Raw genomic sequence first — 25,483 nt, 5'->3', positions numbered from 1 at the left:
GACACAAATACTAGCTCTTGTTTCCCTCTACCTCACACCTCTACCACCACGGCTATCTATGCCTGATGCTGCGGTGCCACTTCACAAAATTCTGTGTCACTCTCTTCTGTGGTGAAGGAGGGGGGTGAGGGGTGGTGGGTGAGGAAAGGATTTTCCTGTGCCGTCTGTCCACAGTGGATTATGTTCCTGAGTGGGTATGTGTCGCAGGACTGCTGTCAGGACATCTTAAACATTGGCATGCGAGGGCGAAATGACAGCAGCGAGTAGAACGTGTCACTAGATCTCACCCGAGGTAAGGGGTTACCCAGTGGCCAGGGCAGGGGCAACGCAGGCCGGAACCGGCCCAGTAGACAGTCTGAATAGTATCTATGATTAAACTATAACTCGCGATATCACGGGCCACGCTCTCTTGTTGTGCACAAATTCCCTGCGCCGAGTATTGGATGTAAGATGAGAGGCCTTAAAGGGGGCAAGGGAGGCCTCCTTATTGGCACGTATTCTGGACGCGAGGTTTGGTGTTGTGATAGGCCTGTTGCGAGAGGACTCTTTCGTCGCTGTTATTACGGGCAGGCGTGGTCAATGCGCACGCTGTGAGCAGACAATAGTATTGTGGTACGTGCCGGTTTTTACTTGAAATGCAGTCTAGCAGCATAACGATTCACCTCTCCCCAAATAGGTTGTATGTAATTATAAGAAGCATAAGCATCACACATGATGCTCTAATTTCTTACATATCAGTGGAATGTTGTTTCTCGTCACAATCCCCAGACTACCCAGTTTGTCAATTTTCGAATATTGATCGATATGCTGTAGTGTAGTGGTGGGTCCCTAAACCAGGCCTCCTGTTGACACTCGGAAGTCGGCACCAAGTCACAAAACATAGAGCTGAGCTACACGAACCCACACGACAGGCGCTGCTGAATGAAACTAAGCAAAAGGGTAATTTACCTACCTGACCGCCGTCCGTCCGTCAGCTCCGCATCCTGGGACCTCCGACCTTGGCGCCTTCATGGAAACCGTTACCCCGCCCTCCGTCCTCAGCCAATCCTGGCGCTGGAGCAGCACCAGGATTGACACAGGGCATGGTTGCTTTCTGCCCTCCTGCCCATTAGGAGAGCGAGGTTTCGCTCTTCTAATGGGCATGCAAGCAGGCACAAGTACGCATGCGTGGGCAAGGATGAAAAACGTGCCTCCGTCCCCATTCATGCGCACCTGTGTGCTGCTGCCTGCCCCAGACAATGCCTTATGCCTGTCAGTCAGCATGTCACAGGACCGCCCACCCCCTTCAGACTCTGAAGGGGGTGGGCGGTCCTGATTCATGCTGACTGACAGGCATTGTCCTTCGGCGTTTTGAACTTAAGTAAACTGAGAGTTTACTTAAGTTCAGAGCAGTACGCAGAGGGAGCTGCGGGTGCGGGCAGGGGGGCAACGCCCCAACGCCCCTAATGGACGCACCGCCACTGCCTTGCTGGACAACCTCGCCAACCTCGGACTCAAGCAACTGGTGAACTCTCCCACCCACTGCGCCGGCCACACGCTTGACCCAGTCTTCTCCTCCAGCAAGTACGTCTCCTTCAGCCACTCCACCGGACTCCATTGGACTGACCACAGCTGCGTCCACTTCAGCTTCAGAAGAACCACGACCCACCACCACCCTCAACAGGTCCCTCGCAGGAGCTGGAACAAGATCACCGCCGACCAGCTCACCACCTCCCTCAGCCAGAACCCTCCAGTCAGCACAAGGGACCCCAACGAAGCAGACAGCAACCTCACATAGTGGATCACCAACTGCGCAGAAGACCTTGCACCACTGAAGACCCCTCCCAGCAGACCAGGCAGCAAGAAGACCTCTTGGTTAACTGACGAACTCAAGAACTCCAAGAACTGCCGCACCCTCGAGAAAGCCTGGCGCACCAAGCAGACCACAGACAACATGACTGCCCTCAAGCACGCCACCCGCAAACACCACCAGCTGATCCGCACCACCAAGATGACAGCATTCAAAGAACGACTGGACAACAACGCCCACAACAGCAAGGAACTCTTCAGCATCGTCAAAGAGCTCTCCAGCCCCAGCGCCGGAAACAACGACATCACTCCCTCGCAACACCTCTGCAACTCACTCGCCTCGTTCTTCCACCTCAAGATCGCCAAAATACACAACAGCTTCGGCGCACCAACCACGCCCCCCACCACCGAACCAACGCCCCCCACCAACACTCTCTGCGCCTGGACCCCGGTCAGCAGCAAAGACACCACCCGCACGATGAACACCATCCACTCCTGATCCCCAACCGACCCCTGCCCCCACCACGTGTTCAACAAGGCTGACTCCATCATCGCACCCCAACTCCGGGACATCATCAACACCTCCTTCAACACTGCCACCTTCCCGGAGAGCTGGAAGCACGCCGAGATCAGAGCCCTCCTGAAAAAACCAACAGCGGACCCCACCGACCTCAGGAACTTCCGCCCCATCTCGCTCCTCCGTTTTCCTGCCAAGGTCATCGAGAAGACCGTCAACAGACAGCTTGCCGCCTTCCTCGAGACGGATGGATCCCTCAATCACTCGCAATCCGGTTTCCGAACTAACCACAGCACCGAGACCGCCCTCATCGCAGCCACTGACGACATCAGATCTCTGCTCGATAACGGGGAAACGGCGGCCCTCATCCTCCTGGACCTCTCCGCAGCGTTCGACACTGTCTGCCACCGCACCCTAGTGCAGGGCCTCAGCAACATCGGAATCCAAGAGAAGGCACTGGAATAGATCATCTCGTTCCTCGCCGGAAGAACCCAGAGAGTCTGCCTCCCCCCCCTTCAGATCAGAGGCCACCGAAGTCATCTGCGGCGTACCAAAAGGATCATCACTCAGCCCCACCCTCTTCAACATCGACATGAGCCCCCTCGCAGCCATCGCACGCCAACACAACCTCAACATTATCTCCTACGCCAACGACACCCAGCTGATCCTCTCCCTCACCAACGACCCCGCCACCGCCAGAACCAGCCTACACGAAGGGATGAAAGACGTCGCCGAATGGATGATGATCAGCCGCCTGAAACTGAACTCAGACAAGAAAGAAGTCCTCATCCTGGGATCATCGCCCTCCGCCTGGGACGACTCCTGGTGGCCCCCTGTCCTGGGCACCACTCCCAAGCCAACAGACCACGCACGCAACCTGGGCTTCATCCTGGACTCCTCCCTCTCGATAACCAGACAAGTCAATGTTGTCTCATCATCATGCTTCAACACCCTGCGCATGCTCCGAAAGATCTTCCGATGGATCCCCACCAAAACCAGGAAGATGGTCACCCAGGCACTCGTCACCAGCTGACTGGACTACGGAAACACCCTCTACGCTGGAACCACAGCCAAACTTCAGAAAAGACTCCAACACATCCAGAACGCCTCTGCACGACTCGTCCTGGATATTCCCCGACACAGCCACATCTCCCACCACCTGAGAGACCTGCACTGGCTCCCCGTCAGCAAGAGGATCACCTTCAGACTCCTCACCCACGCACACAAGGCTCTCCACGACCTGGGCCCCAAGTACCTCAACAACCGACTGACCTTCTACACGCCCACCCGCCAGCTACGATCGACCAGCCTCGCCGCCGTTCCACGCATCCGCAGAACCACCGCCGGAGGAAGATCCTTCTCTTACCTGGCAGCCAAGACATGGAACTCCCTCCCCACCCACCTTCGGCGGACCCAGGACCATCTCTCCTTCAGGAAACAAATCAAGACCTGGCTTTTCGAGCAGTAACGGACCCCCTTCCCCCAGCGCCTTGAGACCCTCCCGGGTGAGTAGCGCGCTCTACAAATGTTATGATTGATTGATTGATTGAACCAGAAACTCAGGACGAAAATCTATATTAAACATGATCATGGTCCTAAGAGAAGGAAAAGTGCACCATATACATAAAATGGCGCACTCCTGAACCACAGACCCTTTGTTTTATTTATTTATTTATTTTCCAGAGTTTTATATAGAGCAAACTTCACCAAAAGGTATCGGGTCTCAGAGCATTTTACAAGAGCATCAGTTGCTTTAACAAAGACACATTCGGGGGAGGAGCTTCGCGCGCATCCGAGATGGCCGGGTGAGCACAGGGCTCTCGGGACCCTCGCCGCCTTCCGCATCTATCCTGAACGAAATCCTGATTAGGAAGACGGGTTATTGGAGATGAAACTCAGCTGATAGACTAGCTGCTTTAAAAAATTGATTCGGACTTCGGAAACCGACACTACGACATCCTGAACTTTTGAGGTCCACCCCATGGCGACGCCTGGGGCTCGACTCGTTGAGACGCCCTGGCAGTAGTTGAACAACAACGGCCGCGGGGCTCTGCTCATTGCCTTGGAGTTAACTTTCGGTTTCGCTTTTGGGTCTTTGGCCTTATCCTATCTTAAGATCGATATGGTTGCCCGAGGTCTAGCCAAACTCTGTGAATCCACTGTGTGCCAACGGTCGCAAGTGTTTGTGTGCTGAGTTGCTGGTGCCTGCTTTTGAAGACTTCGATGGGTTTGACCGCGAAGGGAAATTTTCACCCGGTCTCACAGGCCCCTCGGGGCCAGGTTGCCCAACATGGCGGGCAGGCCCGACAACGAGAAGCGAAAAACCAAGACGCCTCTTCGGGGGGGGGGGGGGGGGGGGGGGGGGGTTTGGGTGAATCATTTAAACGAATGTCATGGATCGATATACCCATCCCTTGACTCTACATGATGTCATGGGCGCCATTGCTGGTATTAAGACTTCCATTGGCCAGCAATATGAGGCTCTCGCCCTTAAGCTCGACACCGTGGCCATTGACGTCAATTTGATTCGAACTGACTTATCAAAGACTAATGAGAAGGTCAAATCCTTAGATTTGAAGACCTCCAGCCTCACGACCGATGTGTCTGACTTACAGACGGAGGTCGGAAATCTGCGATCCTCCAATGATCTCATGGCTCGTCGACTTGGGGATTTCGAAAATAGGGCCAGAAGCCATAATGTACGTATTATTGGGGTCCTAGAAAAATCGGAAACTCCCGCTGCAGATCTCCTTGTTGAGGATTTCATCCTAAATTACCTCGCCCCCAAAGGCCTAAGTAAACTCTTTGCTGTGGAGCGTGCGCACCGAGTGCCGGGTGGGAAGCCAAAGTTGGGTGCCCCTCCGAGGCCGATTATCGCAAGAATTTTCAACTTTAGAGACAGAGACGCTATCCTGCAGGCATCGCGGGTGGGCGGCCCAGTGAAGTTTGAAAACACAACGGTGAACTTCTACCCAGACTTTACCCAGTTCGTTCAGAGGCAGAGGATGGGGTTTCAGGGAGTGAAGCGACGGTTGAGAGACATGGGCTTGAAATACGCCATGCTATTTCCAACCAGGGTCCGTGTCGAATACGAGGACGGGACGTTTTTCTTTGATCGTTCCGAGGGAGTGAGTGACTGGCTGGATACATTACCAATGCGGAGTGATCGAACGGAACACTCGGGTGGAGCGGAGGGTGGCGTGCCAGAGCAAGAATAACAATGACAATGTGGTTCCTGATTTCCAAACAATTAACATAACATACAGTTTGGTTTGACGTCTTTCATACTTATGTGATTTACGGTGGCATACCCGAGGGTGGTGGGGAGTGGGGCTCTTTCCTCCTCTGTGTTTCTTTTTGTAGACTAGTTTAATGTTAGGGCGACAGGCACACTGCAAGTTGGGGTGGCTTTTGAGTCTAACGCAGGGGTGCAGGGTGGGGAGCATTATAACGGGCCCATGTTGGGGGGTGGAGGGGGGAGTTTGGGTATGTTTTATTTTCTCTCAAGGCAACGTATTGTTTTATTATTGGATCTGGGTACTGTGTTTGCTATGGGGTGGATTCTGCATTCATTTCCGGGATGGGGGGTAGTGGGTTGAAACTACTGTGTTGGAATGTCAATGGGTTGGGGGATAGGATAAAGCGGGGAGTAGTGTTGCACTGCTGAGACGCCTCTCCCCTGAAGTTGTGTTGTTGCAGGAGACGCACTTGATTGGAAACTCTTGTCACGCTATGAATCGGCGAGGATATCGTCTCGGTGCACACTCTGGGTTCACTACTTGTTCTAGGGGCGCAGGCATCCTAGTCAAGAACTCTCTCCCTTTGGAAATAGACAACATGATCCTTGATGACAGGGGGCGCTACGCTGCTCTCACAGGGAGGTGGGAGAGGAGGACTGTCTCGCTGATTTCTGTATATATCCCGCCTGGTCTACAGACCTCGACTTTTGCTGATCTTTGGCGTGTGGTACTGGGACTTCCGGATGGTATCCTGGTTATGGGCGGAGATTTCAATTCGGTTGTCTCCGGTAGTGTAGATCGCTACCCCCCCAGAGACCTCACTAGGTCACAGTCTTGGTTAAATGGGTTTTTGGGGACACTGGGTTTGGTAGATTGTTGGAGGTTGATGCATCCAGGACAGGTACAGTACACCTTCCACTCTGGTGCCCATGGCAGTCTCTCTAGACTTGATTATGTTTTGATGCCGGCGGCACAGGCCTCCTCTGTCAGGGAAATTAGGCATCTGGCCCGGGGTATATCAGATCACTCCCCACTGTGGCTCCAGATCGGCACTAGTATGGGTGCCGAGGGACGAGTTGCCCCGATCAATCCCTGGTATATTCACAACCCCAAAACTTGTGCTTAGTTGATTAAGTCCATGGATCAGTACTTTGCTGAGAACGAGGGATCTGTGTCCTCTTCTGTGTCACTGTGGGAAGCATTTAAGACAGTTATCCGAGGACAGGCATTATTGTTAATTGCTGGAGCCAAATAAAGTAAAAATGAGGAGGTGGTCCTTTTAGAGACTGAAATAACTACTAGAAAGGGATTTGGAACTAGATGTGACTCGTGACAAGCTTCATGCCCTTAGCCTCAAACAACTTGATTGTAGGGCCCTAGTCACAGATGCCGCTAAAGTCATGAGTAGAGAACAGCAGGGCAGACTGTATGATGTGGGAGATAAGGCAGGGAAGCTGATTGCTTGGCTGGATAAAAAGGAGAGGGCGAGTTGTGTGGTGCCTGTGATTGAGAAACCTGATGGAGTGTGTGAGACTGACCCGACTGAGATTGTCGAGTGTTTCGCGGAACATTTCCGGAATGTGTATTCCCTAGTCTCCAATAGACCGGAGGAAGACTCCCACCTGTTGCTGCGTGACATTGCATTGCCTCGCCTGTCGGATTCAGATAGGGACCTAATGGAAGCTGCAATCTCAGCTGATGAGGTGGCCCTCGCTATTCGCTCGGTGCGCTCGGGCAAGGCTATGGGCCCTAATTGTCTTCCCATCGAACTCTACAAGTTGCGCCCTTACAAAATGGCGCCGTATCTCTGTGATATGTTTCTAGAGTCGCGAGACATCGGCTCCCTTCCTCGTGATCAGCGTCTTGCTACCATCGTTGTGATCCACAAGGAGGGAAAACAGCGGGATCGGGCCCATTTCGCTCTTAAACACCGAACCAAAGATTCTCGCTAAGTTGCTGGCAAACCGCTTGATAAAAGTAATTAGTGACTTGATTCACCGGATCAGTCCGGTTTCATCCCACATCGTAATACAGCACCTAACCTGAGGCGCTTGCACGGCGTTCTCGCAAGGGCGTCATCGCTGCGTGAGCCGGCCATTTTGGCTTCCGTGGACGCTACGATGGCCTTTGATACGGTGGAGTGGCCCTACCTCGTGGCCGCTCTTGCGAAATTTGGTTTCGATCCCGGTTTCATCGGCTGGGTGAAACATTTGTATGAGGAACCATTGGCGCAGGCGGTAGTGAATGGTCGAGTGTCTAAGCCTTTTGTTCTTGGGAGGGGTACACGGCAGGGCTGTCTGTTGTCCCCACTTCTTTTCGCCCTTGCCCTGGAGCCCCTGACTGCTTGGCTCCGATGGGAGCCTTCGATGAAGGGTATTCAGTGGACCCCGGAATTCGAGGATCGTATATCGCTTTATGCGGACGACATTTTGTTGTACCTCACGTCCCCTCGTAAGTCGTTGAATGCATTGTTTGATGTGCTCACCTCGTTTGGAAGGAACTCCGGCCTTGTGATCAATTGGACTAAGTCCTTTGTGTATGTGCTTTCGGGTGATAACCCCCCACCACCGCGCGGATGTCCCATCCAGGTGGAGCAGATGGGATTTAAGTACTTGGGGATTTTCATAACTTTAGATCCTGTGGCTCGTTACGATCGTAATCTGCTTCCTCCTCTTCAGAGGTTAAAATCTGATGTGGCGGGTTGGCTCAGGCTACCGCTTTCACCACTTGGGCGCGCAGCTCTTTTTAAAATGATGTCCTTACCTCGATTTCTATACGCACTCCAGAATACGTTTGATGTTGTTCCGGCAAGTTATTTTCGGGAGGTGGAGAGTCTGCAGAGAAAATTGATCTGGGATGGACGCTCGCGTATTGCCATCGCCAAGCTCACACTTCCCTGGAATGACGGAGGTATAGCACTTCCGGATATCAGGCAATATTATTGGGCCTCACAGTTGGGAGCGATTAACCATGGAATGTATGGACCAGCCTCTAACCCTGCATTTGAGATGGATAAGTACTTGTTACAGGGTGGGGACTATAACAGGGCCCTTTATTCCAAAGCAGCGGGAAGGGAACTTTCGGGACCCACCAAGATAGCGGTACGAGTGTGGCATGATGCGAATGCGGCAACGGGATAGAGGGATCGACTGACCCGCACAACTCTGGCTTTACGCATCTGAAAGACTGGGTTGCCTGTGGAAGACGAAAGGATTCGAAAAGTGGGATATGATTGGTATTAGTAGGGTGAGTGATCTGTGGGTCAAGGGTAAAGTCAAGACCTTCGAGGCTCTGAAGGTAGAGTATGGGCTGAGTGATAGGGAATTCTTCCGTTATGCACAGATTACCCACGCATTGAGTTCGGTTTTTCCTGAGGGTACTGACATCCCCGAATCCTCCTCGCTAGAAGATCGGGTGCTTGACGGATACGTCGCCGACAGCACTATTGCTTTGATATATAAGAAATTGATTAATAATCGAACGGATCTGTTGGTGCGGCTCAGGGAGGTTTGGACCAGCGATGGTTTAGAGTTGGATGGCGAGGACTGGCAGTCGGCGCTATCCTCGCCTAAGGAGGTCGCGATTCCGGCCCGTCTCCAACTCGTTCAACTTAAAATCCTACACCGGATATATGTAACTGGCCCGTGCTTGATTCGTATGGGTTATTCAGTGGACGGGTTATGTAGGCGTGGTTGTGGACTGGTTGGAACCTTCCTTCATATAATTTGGGAGTGTCCGGAGGTGGTGGTGTTCTGGAATCGTGTACAGGCTGTGATGGAAAGAGTCACGGGTGTGGCATTATTGCCCGAAGCCAGGTGTTGCCTGTTGAATGTATGGGAACCAAATGACTATGATGTGGCACAGACGCAGTGGACGACCCTTGGGAATATGATTGCTAAGAGAGATATCGCGCAGTTGTGGGGCTCCCAGCGGCCGCCCACGGTTTTGGCATGGAAGGAGAACATGGACTGGTGTATGTTTAGGGGGAAGACGGTGTATGTGGCACGGGGTAGACCCAGGAAATGGAATAAAATTTGGAGCCAGTGGAACTCCTACCATGGGAATGTATGTATGCCTCCATTCGTGGAGACCCCAGAGGTTTCCCTTTCCCCCTGATCCGGCGTTCCAAGTCTTGTGCAGCTTTTATGATTTCTGATTTTGTCCCCTCACTGCCCCCCCCCCTTGCAGCAATGATGTTTGTATTATACTGTACTGCAGTTACACTCCTTCTTGAACACAGATCCGAATGTATCGTTTTATTGCCTTGTATCTAAGTTCTTTTTCTTTAATAAAATAAAAATTATACCAAAAAACAAAACAAAGACACATTCATTTTTGTTAGGCAGGGGGAGATTAAGTGATTGGCCCAGAATCCCAGGATGTTGAGCGGCTCCCACAGAGGTGGGCTAGTCGAGGGGGGCAATTCACACCAGGCACGGGTCCCGCCGAGAAAGTGCAGTAGTAAAGGTGGCGGGTGCCAAACCCCCCACCGAACTAACCCCACAGACGGTAAGAGGGCTTCGGAGTCATGGAGCCTACAAGTGGGTCACAGATTGAGAGGAAATAATGTTAGTAATGCAGAGCACCGTCTCACCAGTATACAGAACATACAGAGCGCCCTTACCTATAGATATGAGATAGGTCGCTCCATAGGCTAGCACATGAAGATGACCAAACCTTAACGGGCTGCAGAAGGAAGGGAAAAAAAAGCAAGAGCGAAAACACGCAGTGAGACAGTACACTACATGTTACATAACAGCGGTATACTGTGTTAAGCCCAATAACATGTTCGGAGCCCCGGACATGCCTGACACTTACAGTTCCCATAGTAAAGTGCGCTCTCAGCACCTACCCGCCTTCACCTCTGCCTGCATATTGATAGCCTGTTTGTGCGCCGTAGAAATAGTAGCCAGGGAGCGCGGTTAGAGGGCGGTCACCATTTCAGGGTACCCCGTCAACTCTGGGAACATCTGCGCATGTGCGGGGAAGCAGTTGCCAGGACGTGTTCTGCGCATACGCGGAGACGGTAAACTATGTCTCTAAAGTGTGGTCTAGCTCATGTAATGGAGCTATGTGGGGAGAATATAGGCCGTAGTGTCCCAGAAATGGAGTTTAGAAAACAGAGACATGATGTCTAATCTCCTAGCCTGGGGCCCAGTGTTGAGTGCGATGCCCAACAGTGCTTGTGTACTGATGCCTTAGTAGATGTGAGTACAATCTCAAAGGAATGTAAAGAAAGTAATAAAATTATTGAAGGACTGTAAAATGACAGGAATGACTAGTGCTAATGAGCCAGGATCTGAAGTCCTTGTGCAAGTAACTGATTCCTCATGACTGGAGAGGAGAAGTTGAATACAACCATGAAAGCCTTTAATACAGAATCCCTCAATGTACCCACTGTCACTTGCGAGGGTGCTAATGAGTCGGGATCTAATGACCATGTGCGCGTGCCTCATTCCTCATGACTGGAGAGGAGAAGTTAAACACAGCCAGGAAAAAGCTTAGTACAAAATCCCTCACTGAAACCACTGACGTGTGCAATGGGGTCACAGCTGCACGCCCTTGAGGCTAGTGGGTTGGTTTAGCCGGTTGTGTGGTGTGTGCGCTGTGAAGGTACCCAAAATAAAGCAAAGATTGTATGAACAGGGTCATAACCATCCCACAGATAGAGTGGTGCTGATTGACTCATAGGGGGACCCCCCTGGTTGAATGGCATGTGCGGTCCCTAGGAAAAGCAGTGGGGTATTGTGGTAAGGCCTGTTAAGGTGGTTAAAGTTCTGTCCATGGTATGTCGTCGTTGAGCCCTCGTGTATTAGTGCAGAGACGGTGAACCCATCGTTGTTTCCGTCTCAGAAGTGAGGCATTACACCATGGTTGATTGGCCTCAAGAATCGTCCAATGTAATTCATCACACGAGTGTCCTTTGTCGACGAAATGATTGCATATCTTGGTCGCGGTCCGACCACGCCGAATCGTACTCTTATGTTTGCAATCCTGATTTTAATGGGTGAAGTGGTCATCCCCACATATATGAGCTTGCAGGGGCATGTGATCAAATAAGCACAGTACTTGGTGTTGCAATTGGTGTGGGCCCGTTGTTCCCAGGAGAAGTTTTCCAACTGTAAGGTTTTGGTATGCTTGGTGGAGGTGCAGGCATTACAAGAGCCGCAAGGGTAATGTCCCCTGAGATTCCCATGGCGCCAGACTTCGTAAAGGCATCTAGTACTCATACTAAATCTGGTTCAGTGACAAAAAGGATGTCTTCAGCAAAAATTACTTCATATTCAGTTCATCCTTGGGTAATATTGACGATGTTAGAATTATTTTTTATATAAAAGTCTCCATTGACAGGACAAATATTAACGTGGAAAGGAGGCACTCCTGTCTTGTTCGCTAGTTGGGTTTATTTTGGAGGAAACCTCTCCATTTATTTTTTGTTTTTCTGTAGGGTGAACAAAGTTGGTTATAATGTATGTTTAAGGTTTGGGTCTAAGTCTGTTTTAGTGATAGTTCTGGCAGAAATCGCTAGTCTCCTCTATCAAAACCCTTTTCCCCATCAAGTAAAAGAAGGATCATTTGATGTTCCTAACCATTTTTAGGTCTCGCCTGTCAATGCGCCTGCGCATTGAGCTTGCGAGAATATAGGGGCTTATCCAGAGGTTAACCAAACTGGCAATTTTATCCAGTGCCCGTGAAAAGCAAGCTCAATGCGCAAGCGCATTGACATAAAGCGCGTGCACATCAAAGCCAGCCATCTGTTCCCCAGCTCCTCCCTCCCCTAAATATTCATGGCCGCCAGGCCGTGTCTCTCGTTTCTGACCATGTTGTACATCTCTCCCCATCAACTGTGTTCCGTACATGTTTGTACTTATGTTCCTGCAGCCCTTCCACTGGCTGACAGGCTTTTTTCTCCATTCAGTGGCTCAATTGTCTAACTTGTCTTGTACCAAGGTTTCGTTTTGTTTAGCTTCACAACGTTGGCTCAGACCTCCTCATTGCCTTGATCCCTCGCCTGAGCCGTCCTCCGGCCCTCCCAGCTCCCTCCCACTCAGCACTTACCCCCCCCCCGATCACGTCCATTCCCACACATCATAACCATTCTTCTCAACTCCCACCGCCGTGCCAAACGCGGAAGTCGTTTCCAGCCCGATTAGCTGCTGGGATCGCATACCGGATTCACTCCATACAGTGACAACGATTGAACCATGTATGCTTACTGCACCCCCTTTGCCCACCAACCCTACTCGTACCACTCCATTTTCCCTCGTACACTAATCACCCCCTGTCTTCCTCCCGCAGGTCCTGTTCGCTCGACTCCACGATCAACCCGATCGCCATCGTATTCAGAGACGTCCGACTCCGGCGCTCCAATCTACATACCCATAAGTTAGTACCCCTGCCGCGACCCCTGCACCCCACCCCCTGCCCCACTCTACGTACTTTTTGCCGACCAGCACCTTTCTCATTCCAGATCTCCCCAGGAAGACGCTTGCTTGCTTCCCTTTATCGGACCCATTTTGCCGATCCACTACCCCGCCTTGACTTCCTACCTCCAGGTATGATGGTTCCCGCATCCCTTCAAACCCTTTCCTGCCGTCCCGCTTTCTCATCCGTTGCTACTGACCGATCACGTACACGGCACCCCTCGGTCTCTTAATCTGCCAGCCTGACTCCCTCCTCCACTCATTTGCACGCACGCCACCTCACTGCCCTCCAGCCTCCTTGCCCGCCGCACCATCACTTCACCCAGTAGCCTCCTTGTATAGACGACACGCCACCCATACTCCATTAGCGGCCCCCTAGCACTTGGCATTTTGTCACCCCGTTGCCCCTGTGCGCTACCCCCTTGCGCCATCTGCTCCCTTCCACCTCTCTCGCCCCACTCTCCCAGTCCATCTCTGCTTTTGCGCTCCCGGGGATTGCTCCAGATTCCCCCCCACCCCCTTCCGGGCATAGCCATCATTTATCCCCCCTGGGACCAACACACTGTCCGAAGGGAATTAGCGAATTCTTCTACACGCTTTGGCCCTTACCCAGCCTCGGGCCTCCGCGCCCCCGCCCAGTCAGTAAGCATGGCTACCATATTAAAAACAAGCCCAAAGTACATGCTGTATGTTTTTTAGGCCTTAAAACAAGTTACTTGGTTTTTTAGGTCCCACTCTGGAACAGACCATGCCCGACCCCCGGCCTGTCCTCCCATCGCCCGCCGAACTGCACCCCAACCCAAACGGCCTCAGAAGGCCTCTGCTGCGACCACCCCCATAATGCAATGTCTATCCCCTCCTGTACCCATCCCCTTTTCGCCTCCTCCCAAGCCGTGCGACCCCCCACCTCCCTCACCCATCCAAACTGCGAGCCCAACTCTGCCCCACTGAAACCTCAGGCCCTTTCCCCACTCTCCCCAATTAGCCCCCCACAATGCCAAAAGCTTGTTTTTAGTGGGTGGCAAAAATGCAGCTTGTCCCCTGCTGCTTTGACTGTTGTCATACAGCTCTTCTCTCTTAGCACAGTGGCTCCTCAACTCAGTTCCTTGGCTGCTCCACCTTTACAGACACCCACCCTGCCTGCCATTGTACCTCTCGGCAAATGACGAGCGCTGTCAAAGGCAGTAGGGTCTGGATTGTATGTATCGTTGACATTACAAATGCTATAGGTGTCACATTTGAAAAAGTATAAAGTATTGCCATTGTAAATGACAAAGCTATTACTTTTGCACGTTTCAAGACCCACACATTAAAATTAATTTGTCAATTACAAAACCAATAGCTCCAACTTTTCTATTGCGAGACCTTTTGCATTTCCAATGCTTGTTCAAGTTGTAGGCTAGCCTGGTGTTATCAGTAGTATGTCTATTTTTAACAAACCTGGATTGCTGAGGTGAAATACGCAGGAGCCAAGCGTAAATTGGATCCAAAATAGATACTTCAAGATTAATATTATCATAGATTTCATCATTGTTTTCGTAATTTTCCCAGACTCCAGAATGAGTTCAACAATTTTCTTAGCGGTTGGGCTAGAAGGTTAATATGGGCCTCATAGAAGTACATTGGCAGCCCAGCTGGACAAGGAGTTTGTTGTTTTCCAGTAGTTTAATTGAGATTCCGACTTCATTGATGGTGACAGGATTTTCAAAGAGAGAGAATTCAAGTTCATTCTGGGCTTGGGGTTTTGGCAGACCGGAAGTACCTAATTGAACCTAGCATGTGAATAGGTGTGATAGAGCCTAAGCCTACGAGTCTAAGAACCAAGTATGCTGCTAGGATTTAGTCGAACCCCCATACCTAAATAGTGAGAGTGTGGGACTTCGTCCTGGACTTGAGTTGGACACCCCGCAAGGGATAGTCAGACCACTGTCAGCTGGAGCGATGGCATGCCGGGGCTGCAGCGTCTCTGGTCAGTGTGTCGGCCTTGAAGTCTCGCTTCCCTCCTGCCTACTGATAGCAAGAGGTGCTGTATTTATACAGTGTATGTGCGTGTGTTACCCATTGTTCAGTATGAGGATGACGTTGGAGATTAAACCTTGTGCGTCGATGGGAGAAGTGAAGTGTATCTCCTGGAGAGTGTACTCATAAATTATTCATATGTGCTAAGGATGACGTCTTAGCAATATCGATTGGGAAAAACCCACCCTCGGCATGGAACTAGGTGAAAGGTTTCGTCCATAAAAGGCTGCAGTGCTTATAAGGCGTTATGTCCATACAAGGCATTCTGTCCTTATTTGGAGATATGTCCTTATAAGGCTCGTTCATATGAAATGACGGGGAGATAATGTAGGGAAAGTGTACGATGTTCCCTGGACCTATTTCAGGGTACCAATATGAAATAGAACATCGCTAAATGCTATTTAATTGATCGACTATTCTCTATGCGAGCGTCTCCGGATCAATGTATGGTCTAGATGCAAGAACAAAGCTGAGTGATCGAAAAGAAATTGCAGATTTTGTTGCTCTTGGTTTACATCTATGTCCATTTGAAAGAAGGTCATTGATCCTTGGCTCAAGTTCTTGTCTCCTTTTGGCTGAAGGAGAGTCTTTTTTATAGAGTGGGTCTTGGGAGCTTTGTTTTCACCCTCAGTGGGTGGAACCTAGATATTCCTTACAGATAATTGTAAGTTGCTTTTACAAAGCTATCCATTAAGGTAGCCTGCTTCTAGGAGGGGTTACGTGATAGAATATTCAAGATTGGGGTTTCTCTCCCCATTTGTTTGTGGTCACTTTTTTTGATGGTTCGCCTATGGGTGGGTTGCATGCTAAAACTTATTGTATGAAGAATGGGTTATCTTAAGTGCATTCTTGATCTTAGATGTTGTTTTGATATGGAGAGCAACTCTCATGGGTTAGGAAGTCCCAATTTATGAGGCGCTTTGACCTGTTATGGGGTAGCTGTTCGGTTAGTTTTAGTGTGCTTTGCGTTTAATTCCACATAATCAAATCTGAGATCCCACCGGGCCATAAGAAAGGTAGACTCCAGAGTCCACAGGAAGCATACAGCATCTTGGCTTCAATGATTTCTCTCTTATGTTTGTAACATTCTGTTATTGTTCTGTTTCTATGGGTGAGACCGAGCCTGTGTAACACCATAGATAGCCGTCTCAAAGGAGGTCCATCACCTCATCTCCAAGACTCTCTTCTTCAATTGCGTTGCCTGGGAAGGCCTCAGGGACCTAAAGTCTTCCAGCTTCTGAGTTAATCTCCTGAGTTCTTCTAGCCTATGCCACAACACATGGGGCAGAATCAAACCACGACATACAGCAACAGGAAGGCCAGCCCAATGATTCACAGTCCAGGGGGAGACGGTTACTGGGCGCAGCCCCTACGAATGGTCTGAGGTGAAGCAATACAGAACACGACCCATCAGCAGTGCTACACACCAAAACTGCAATATCCACCCTCTTAGTCCCACAGACAAGGACTTCTTTTTCCCAGGATGGGAGCTTTGAAAGGAGAGGGTTTGTATCTGTTTCTCCAAGGCAGGTCTCGCCCATTATATTCGCAGATGGGCCGCCCGATGGGAGACCAGATCAGGCATAGCATGATGGACAGTCACAGCACACTACTTTCTTCGGTTCCCCTCCCTCACCGGTTTCCTCTGTCCGAACCTTGGGCATCAAGGTCAGTCACGACCTCACCATGCATGCCCAAGTTAGCTCCGCCGTATCCTCTTGCTTCTTATCCCTCCGTCTCATCCGGAAAGTTTCCCGGTATTTTTCCACGGATGCCCTTAAATCCATAGTCATGGCCCTTACCACCTCTCGCCTTGACTATGGGAACGGCCTCTACGTCGGCATACCTGCTTCCGAAACTCGACGTCTACAGGCCATCCAAAATCAGGCAGCCCGTCTCATTCTTCGCCTTCCCAAATTTTCCCACATCACGCCTGTACTCAAGTCCCTCCATTGGCTCCCTGTTCACTTCAGATCCTTCTTTAAATTGGCCTGCCTGGCCTTTCGGGCCTACACCCACTCCGCTCCCCTCTTTATTGTTTCCTTGATCACTCCCTATACTCCGGCTCGCACTCTCCGCTCTTCTTCTCTTTCTCTTCTCCAAGTTCCCCGCTTCCGTAAATCCAGAACAGGGGGCACCCGTTTTTCGGTTCTTGCCCCCCAGTTCTGGAATAGTCTCCCTCTCTTTATTCGCTCTATTCCTATTTATACTTCTTTCCGTAAAGCCCTGAAAACGTTTCTGTTCGCCCAGGCTTTCCCTTGCTAGCCCCATCGGATTCTCTGTAGAGTCAGGCCCCAGTTCTCAGCGCCAGGAAGCCGCTTGGCCGCAGTGCGCTTTAGCAAGTCTCTTCTTTCATTTCATTTCATTTCATTACTTCCCTATCTCTAGAGCAATTGGTGCTAGACCCTTCCTTTATTTGTGTAACATCTCTGTGTAACGTTTATTTACTTTGCATCAACTCTAGGACCTCACATATATCCAAAACCTAGTTAATGTTGATTTGATAATCAGTGTCTTACCACGGTATCACCAAGTACCATGGTGGTTGAATTCATGTGCCCGGTGCCTCCCTAGTATACCTCATTTTTTTCTCATTTGGACCCCAGACTATTCATGAAATCAACCACCATGGTACCGTGTGATGGTGTAGTAAGACACTGATTATACAGAGATGTTACACAAATAAAGGACGTTACACAAATAAAGGAAGGGTCTAGCACCATTTGCTCTAGAAACAGGGAAGTGAGCATTTGTTTATACCAAAAAGGGCCAAATATATCGATGATCTATATTGTACCGATGCAGTGTGTGACTACAATGAGACACTCCCACTCCTACCACGGTTTTAGAAGGAAATTAGTAAAACTTGGGTAAGGAGCCTAGAGATGGGTTTTATGGAGGTGGTATAGGTAGGTGGGTGTGTGTGTCCTCCACTTTGTTATTGCACACAATGGGTGTGTCAGATAAATCAGTGGATCAGTGCATTACTTGTATGAATTGTAATATGGCTACCACCAGCAGCCTACTCTCAAGTGGTATGGAAATGATTTTAAGATTTTTGCTTTGAAGGTAGTTCCTGAGGGGAGATGACCTTTACAACGCGGGCGTTTCACTGCGGTAGGTTTACAACGCGGGCTTTACAACGAAAGTCGTTTCAATGACTTGCGCTGGATGGCACTGTAAGCTAAGGAAAGGTATGGTTTACTATTCCAACACCTTCCCTACTGTACGTAGACTGGTGTTGGAATAGTAAATCATACTATCCCTAAGTCCAGCGCCCTCGAGCACAAGTCGTTGAAACGACTTGCGTTGTAAAACTTGTGTTGTAACATACCGCGATCAACATGATCGCGTAGTAACATCATACATTCGTTCCTGAGTGTGTCCCCATAATTGGCAAGTAGGGCCGGTGATGGATCCCCTAACTCCACATAGCTTTGGGCAGGCAAGGGGGTAGTAAGAGGGTAAGTACATGGATCTTCATCCTGAAAAAGGCTGTCGACCCTTAGGGGAGTTGTAAGGCCATAACATGTGGATGAATATGGTATTTAGAGGTATAGGGCACTAACTGTGTAGGTATACCCCAACTGGCTTTTTTTTAACCCTCCCACGAGAGGCCCAGATATAACAAGGGGGTACTCTCCTAGGTAGTTTTAAGGTTTAATGTGTTTGGAGGATCCCCATTTTGAGGGGCCATATTTGGCTGCTCATAGCATTGGTCTGAGCCAGAGTGTTGTAGCACGCCCTATGATAAAGCATGCCACTATCTAGTGGGTGAGAGCAATTTTAAAACCACTGAGGGTTTTCCATAGAGGACCAAGGTTTATTTGACTTTCCTCTCCCTTTTTGAGTGTGTGCTTACATATGTGTTAAGGGAGGATAAAGGAAGGGTAGTACCCCGTTGTTAGTGTGTGTTGGATAGTGTTCACAGTTAGCTGAAACAATAAATATTAAGTGGGAGAATAATGTCAACTAAAGTTGGTTAGATTTTTAACTATATTTTAGTTTAGTTAGTAGTGATAGTAAAATAGGATGTTTTATAATAGGAATATGATTGCATGGTGGACACTTGGGATGAGGAGGAATAGGATTTGAGATGTTTATAAGAAAGGGGACCTCCTGTAACTGGTAGTAGTACCTAGGACAGGGCAACAATATTTCAAATATTAAAAAATTCCGAGGCAACTCTTACTCTGCAGAATGGCAGATACAACAACAATAAAGATGGTAACAGGAACTACAGTGTACTAAATTAATAACAATAAAATATATTAAAAAAAGTATTATTCATTTATTATTATTTGAAATTGTGTTTTTAACAATTTTTTTTAAAGAAAACAAGTAAAAGAGCAATTTAGTTATCAGACAAAGTAATCACAACATATGACAATGTGGGGCAAAAAGGAAATATAAACAATAATTATTGTTTAGATGGTGGCAGTGCTGCTAAAAGCTGAAGGATATTAGCTTAAGCTAACTTACCATGGGGCGCTCACAGTAAAATGTGGTGCGGCTCATAATGGCTCACACTACTAATGGTTGCAGACACCACTGAACACAAGAATTGCTGAGGTGCCGCAGATCAGGGCCACAATCAAGCCACAAAAGTCATCTTGCAAGTAAGGCCTCAAAATGCAGGCAGTGAGAAGAAGCCGCTTGAGGAAAAGATTTCTCTACACCTACTGTTTACAATTTTGGCTGATTTGAAATTTACCTCAACATCTTACGTACTACATCTTATGTACTAAGCTCTTTTCATGTCTGACATTCAGTGCTGCAAAAAACTGAGAAAGGATTTGGGCTCTGAGCTCATGCTAATCACGCCAAGCTATAGGAATGAAGCTGCACCTTACTAAAGATGCCCAATTAGGCCAAAACGTATCTGGGATTGCTTCTGTATAGAAGGAACATGGCTTAACAATTCAGGAGGGAGTAGCTGATTTGAATATGAGTAGTCCCAATGTGTGTAGCTTTATAGTGAGGAAAAACAACAGGTTGGAACACTACCCACAGTAACTACCAGACATGGCTGATAATAATTCAAGCATTACACCCATCACTTTCTACTTTTTCTCTTGAAGAAAAAGCAACGTCAGCCTTCAGAAAAAGAAGCAGCAACTACTCACCTCAGCCAGCCGTGTGCGCAACTGCCCTGGCTGTTTCTTTGCAAACATTCGTATAACCTCAGGGGTCTTAAAGGCCTGACTGATTGCTGCTTGAATTGCCTGAAAACAGAAAATCAGAGAGTTAATGTAGCAGATCTGCAGACACTCGCTGACATATACTCTGAACTCCTGTCAAGCTCTAACCACTCACAGAGCTGGCAAATGATCTCTTTTATACCTTCTGTCACTTATATGTCAATAGATCAGAAGGAACAATTGAGGCTCCGCGCTCATTTTCTAATATCCCACTGTATAATGATGTACTTGTTTACCAGCTCCTGACTAGTACATCTGCGTTAAGCAGCTCTAGACTCTTTAAGATAATTCTTAAGGCAGTCTTTCGATGCCCTGCGTGTGTGTGTGTGCACACGTTTTGTACGTTTAACTCATAATATTTTAGCTCCTAATGTCTGTGGCTCGTCGTCTATCAACTCTTGATATTATGTGAGCATTCTATACCTTTGACAATACTGTCAGTTTGTCATCTGCATTTCTGGATACTCCTAACTCCTTTTCGACAAGTCTTGGAGTGTGCCGAGCACTCAGTGCTTAAAAATAATTTCATAGGATTGCAGGGTACTGTAAGCTTGTTCTCCTCCATCTATGAATGCTAGGAATAATTACTTTCAAAGTCTCATATTTACTAAATCCCTCAACGAGTTAACGCTCTTGATTCATTCATCATGTTCTCAGCTCAATTATTACAATCTCTCTATGAACTTAGCACAGAATCCTCCTTCGTTCATCCATAGCTCACTCAAACAAAATCATTCAGCAGAAGCACATTTGTTTTAGGTCACACCTAGGCAGTGCTTACGCTGTCACTTCGAGACATACAGTATTCAGGTATGGACTTGAAGCTCCGCACACTCTCTGCCCATCTTTTTAATTGGCTGCTGTCAATTTCCTTTGTAAATGTTGGCTTTTGATTTGTTGATAGGCTTATTAGTCTCCCAGAAGGACTAGCCCTTTTACATGTGTGGTTACTCTGTATGCTTTATTTACAGTCTTCCAGCACTATTTTCTTACAAGCCTTTTGCCTGCCTGTTGCTTCAGGCCGGATTTCTCTCCTGCAACGTAAATTATTATTATTATTTTTTAAATGAAGCATGCTTGGACTTTAGCAATGGCAGGTGTGCGACTTTTGATTTGTGCGCAGTTCACCCATCTCTATCTTTGACCCATTGTATGTTTTTATTTAGGCAGCAAAAGTGTTCCTTTTGCCTTTCTTTTATTCTCCGTAAGTATGGTCCCACTCCAGCGAGAGGCGCGGCAAACAATTTTTTCAAATATTTTATGCTTTTAATAAGCATTGCAGCACAAAAGGCATGCTGCATTGCTTACTAAATGCATAACATATTTAAAAAACTAGAGTTTGAGGAGCTACACCTTTCTTTTATTTGGCACCACTCGAAAAACTCGGTTGGTCATTCGCAAGCCCCGCCCCATTTCAGCGAAAGGTGCGGCTCGACAAACTCATTTTTTCAATATTTTATGCTTTTAATAAGCAGCACGGCACAGGTAGCATACTGCGCTGCTTACAAAAAGCATAACATAGTTTGGCGAGCAACGCCTTTATTTTTTCAGCGCCGCTCACAACAATAGGTCTCACATTTGCAAGAGTTTGAGCTATAATGGCGGCACCGACTATTTTTGTTCGTTTCTTACTCGCACACTTTATGGTCAACATGAAGGTTTCAACTGATATCAGCACCGGGCAGGAGACAGCACTCGTGGCCACCAGAGAAAGTATTTTTCTAGTAATTTATTTTTTTGCTTATTTTCTCCCCTCGCCCGACTTTTGTGGCCTTCTCCTATTCGGTTTCCCTCACGCCCCCTTCTCCATCCCACAGCTCCACTTCTCCCACTCAGCGCACTGCCTGTGTGCAGCCTCCCGAGCATGCATTGTTTTCAGTATAAGCATTTGCAATGCAATAGGTCTCACATCAGTTAAATGCTGACCAATTGGCTTTGCAAATGGAAAAGCAATACGGAGAGCAAACTATTGTTATAAAATGTACTTTATCTATTTGTTATTTATTGACTTTTGTAATAATGGTGGGTCACTGTGCGGCGTGCCGCCATTGGTACAAAAGTAAATAAATAAAATAAAAGTTGTTTCGCCACCGTATTACTTTTGCATTTACAAAGCCAATAGCTGTGCATTTTACTAACGCGAGACCAATTGCATTGCAAATGCTTGTTTTGGATTAGAGCAACTGCTCTCCTGACGTCATGTAAATGAAGGAAATAATTATGTGAATTGGCAACTTGGATCCACCTCTAGGATTGACTGGATGTGGTTATAAATATAATCAAAAGGTGCTGCTATGCAGCCAGAGGCCCTAGTGCTAATATTTTGTGCTCTTTTTTCCTGAGGCCCAATACTTATCTGTGTCACATCAGCTCAACGTCAACCATGGTGGTGGTTTTCTCCCCTCACTCCACTGTGGTGTTACAGAGGTCTAAACTGTCAGGAAGATGTGTCCTCTAATAGGACATCCTGCACACCTTAAGGGACAACCACATTCCTATGAACCCAGCCCAGCCCAGGTCACTAACTATCCTAGACTGTAAGTTGTTCTTTATTCCTGTGGTCTGATGGTTGTAACTGTGGCATCCACCTGGCCAGCCCACAGAACAACGCCACCATGCATTTATTATCTTGTGAAGAAACATATTTAGTCGAAAAACTAACCAATACATCCAAATTCACAAAAGGGACCACTAAGCCCTGTATAATCTGTAAGGTGAAATATTTGTAACTATATATTCCATTGTTCAAACCATACACTGTTGGGGATTGCTTTGCACCTAAGAGTTCAGATTAATGTTTGAAAGCACAGCACTAAACAGTGCTCACCAGTTGCATCCCACTCAGGTCATCCACCAGCGTCATGTTTCCAGACATTATCTTCTTCAATGAGTCATTAAACTCGCTCAGTTGCTCTAGGGTCTCTTTTTTTGTTTCCTCATATTCCTCAGCATCCAGGTCATCTCTGAAAGAAGGGAGAAACATAGCAGCATTTCACTACCAAGATCATGGGTCCGAGGAAGTTCAGAAGCAGATATGGAATGCCATCCAGTAATTTTTTTTGCTCTTTTAGACCTCTCTTTTGCATAACTCGGTTTACCAAAAAAATAGATTGCTGGAAAAAGGCATAATATTAATACCATTGACCAGTTAAATAGATCAAGTGATTTGTCCTATATAAATATCCAACATAGTATGACATTAAGTGTACCACATTGCTTACGTTATAGATATTGTTGTCGACTGACCTATGAAAAATGTAAATATTTTAAAATAACTTTTACCAGTTTTGTTTGACTCAATGTAGATATGTACCTACTCTTTGCTAAGGAAGGTAAATTAAAAGCTGCAATGTGCAACTTCCGCCAATGCATTGACCTCTTGCACTGACGGTTGACTGGGCTGTGCAGTTTGCAGGACACACCCTAATGTGGGTGACCATGTCTCTGCCTTGATTTTCATGTCCATTTCTCATTTTCCCTGTACAGATGTACCTTTGCAGAGTGTTCAAGTCCCTTCACCCATTGTCTCAGTATGTGTCTGCTAGTGTTTGTTTGCATCGTTCCCTGTACTAGTTTTCATGTATCCCTTTCCCATCTTCCAGGTCTCCTAGTTTCTGTGTTCCAATTCCAGTCACTCTATGATAGCATTTCATTGTCTTAGAGTTCATGTCTGTGTTTCTGTCACGATCGCCCCGACCCACGAACTACCCCGAGGCACGGGCGGAGCCGCAGGAACTACGATTACCAGCATGCATAGCGGGAGGCAGAGCGGAACGAACACGCCTACATAAGCCAGCAGACGCGAGGACGCTGCGTCGGATATTCGTAATGTTGTTGGCGTCGTAGGATTTCCCTCCCTAGTGTCCAAGCAGGTATTGACCATAGGACGCCGAAACCAGTTTGAGCGGACGCTCTCTGGTTTATCTTGATATCGGCTTAGTGACTGTATCCTTGACGCACACCCCGGAGGTGGTTGCCACCTCTGAGATACAGAAGCCGGAGAAGCACGGCTGTGCTTAACTCTCTCATTACCCGGGTGCTGGAACGGGCGTTCCCTGCTCCTACCGGAGAGACTTAACATCCTCGTCTCTGAGACGCACACCACGGAGGTGTTTTCCGCGTCTCAGTGCATCGGAACGAACACCCCTTGTTCCAAAGTCAGGCAAGATCGAGGGGCTGCTCTCTGCCTGAGCTGTACTGTTTGGGCTTCCTGAGAAACAGTAGGATAGGGCTCTCGAAGTGGTACAGTCGAGCGGCTGTTCCCTGCCATTACTCAAACGAAAGGTAGAAGGCCCGGCTGGGCATTTCCCTCGTTGGGTAATTTCATCCAAGCCGTTCCGAAGATGAGGACCTGGGCTCAGCATTTCGAACCCATCACAGCTGTCGAACAGCTTTGTCGGCCGCTACTTAGCACAGTGTCCTTCGTTGGGAGAACACTGGGACTGGTGTTCATGCGAAGGACGGTGAGACCATCTTGGAGCTGTGATTGGGTATCGTTGACACTCTTTGATACTAACTATATTGTGTGTAACTATAATAAGCATTGTTCTTTACCTTTGAACATTAAATCGGTAAAGCTTTCAATGGTTGTCTGTTGTCAAAAGTATTTTTCGGGCTGTCCCCGATCCCGGGAACATCAGGGCGTTACAAAATATCCGACCTTTACAACCATAACTATCCCCTGGTCGGGGGGTACAGCAATGGCAACAATAGACGACGTGTGGGCCGTTCTAGCCGCGGTGCAAGTGGAACTTGCCACCTCTAGACAGGAGACAGGGGACGTCAAGGCCCGGATGGACGCTTCTCAGGCGGACCCCTTCGCTCCAGGTCCTACCGCCACGACATCGTCCACTGCGGTGGTGGTGGAAATGCCGGTCTCTATCCCTCTGGCCACACCGGAGAGGTACAGTGGTGATCCAGATACAGTACATGTTTTCCTCACGCAGATAGCGTTGCATTTGTCCTGCAAGCCTAAGGCGTTTCCTACCAGTCAAGCCAGGGTGGCCTTCCTTATTTCCTACCTGGCAGGCAACGCTGCGCAATGGGCGGTTCCGCTAGTGGGCAGAGACGACCCACTCCTGTGCGATTGGGGTGCTTTCCGCGAGGAATTCCTGAAGGTCTTTGACAGGAGGGCGGATTCATATACCGCAGATCGTGAAATGTTAGAGTTAAAACAAGGCAGTGGTGACTTGTTGCAGTACCTGAACTATTTTAGGCGGTTAGTGGCCGAAACCAAGTGGCCTCTCTCTAAACAAACTGCGCTGTTCCATCAAGGTCTGAGCGAGGAGCTCAAGG

At 48.5% G+C, this 25,483-nt stretch overlaps 1 protein-coding gene across 3 annotated transcripts in view; it reads right to left on the bottom strand.

Annotated features, from left to right (window-relative positions):
• LZIC (leucine zipper and CTNNBIP1 domain containing) overlaps positions 1 to 25,483 on the bottom strand; it is a 223,876-nt gene that overhangs the window by 61,697 nt on the left and 136,696 nt on the right. For all 3 annotated transcript variants that reach the window (XR_015295870.1, XM_086921382.1, XM_086921381.1), the window contains exons 3-4: positions 23,016 to 23,151; positions 20,114 to 20,212 (exon numbers count right to left, since the gene is read on the bottom strand). Coding sequence is in view for 2 of the 3 variants with exons in the window: in XM_086921382.1 (XP_086777508.1) it covers positions 20,114 to 20,212; positions 23,016 to 23,151 (235 nt within the window). In the remaining variant the exon portion in view is untranslated. The remainder of the gene's footprint in view (positions 1 to 20,113; positions 20,213 to 23,015; positions 23,152 to 25,483) is intronic.

The sequence above is a fragment of the Lissotriton vulgaris genome, chromosome 5 (genome assembly GCF_964263255.1).
Source record: "Lissotriton vulgaris chromosome 5, aLisVul1.2, whole genome shotgun sequence".
NCBI lineage: Eukaryota > Metazoa > Chordata > Amphibia > Caudata > Salamandridae > Lissotriton > Lissotriton vulgaris.
This window is presented reverse-complemented; position numbering and strand designations above follow the sequence as displayed.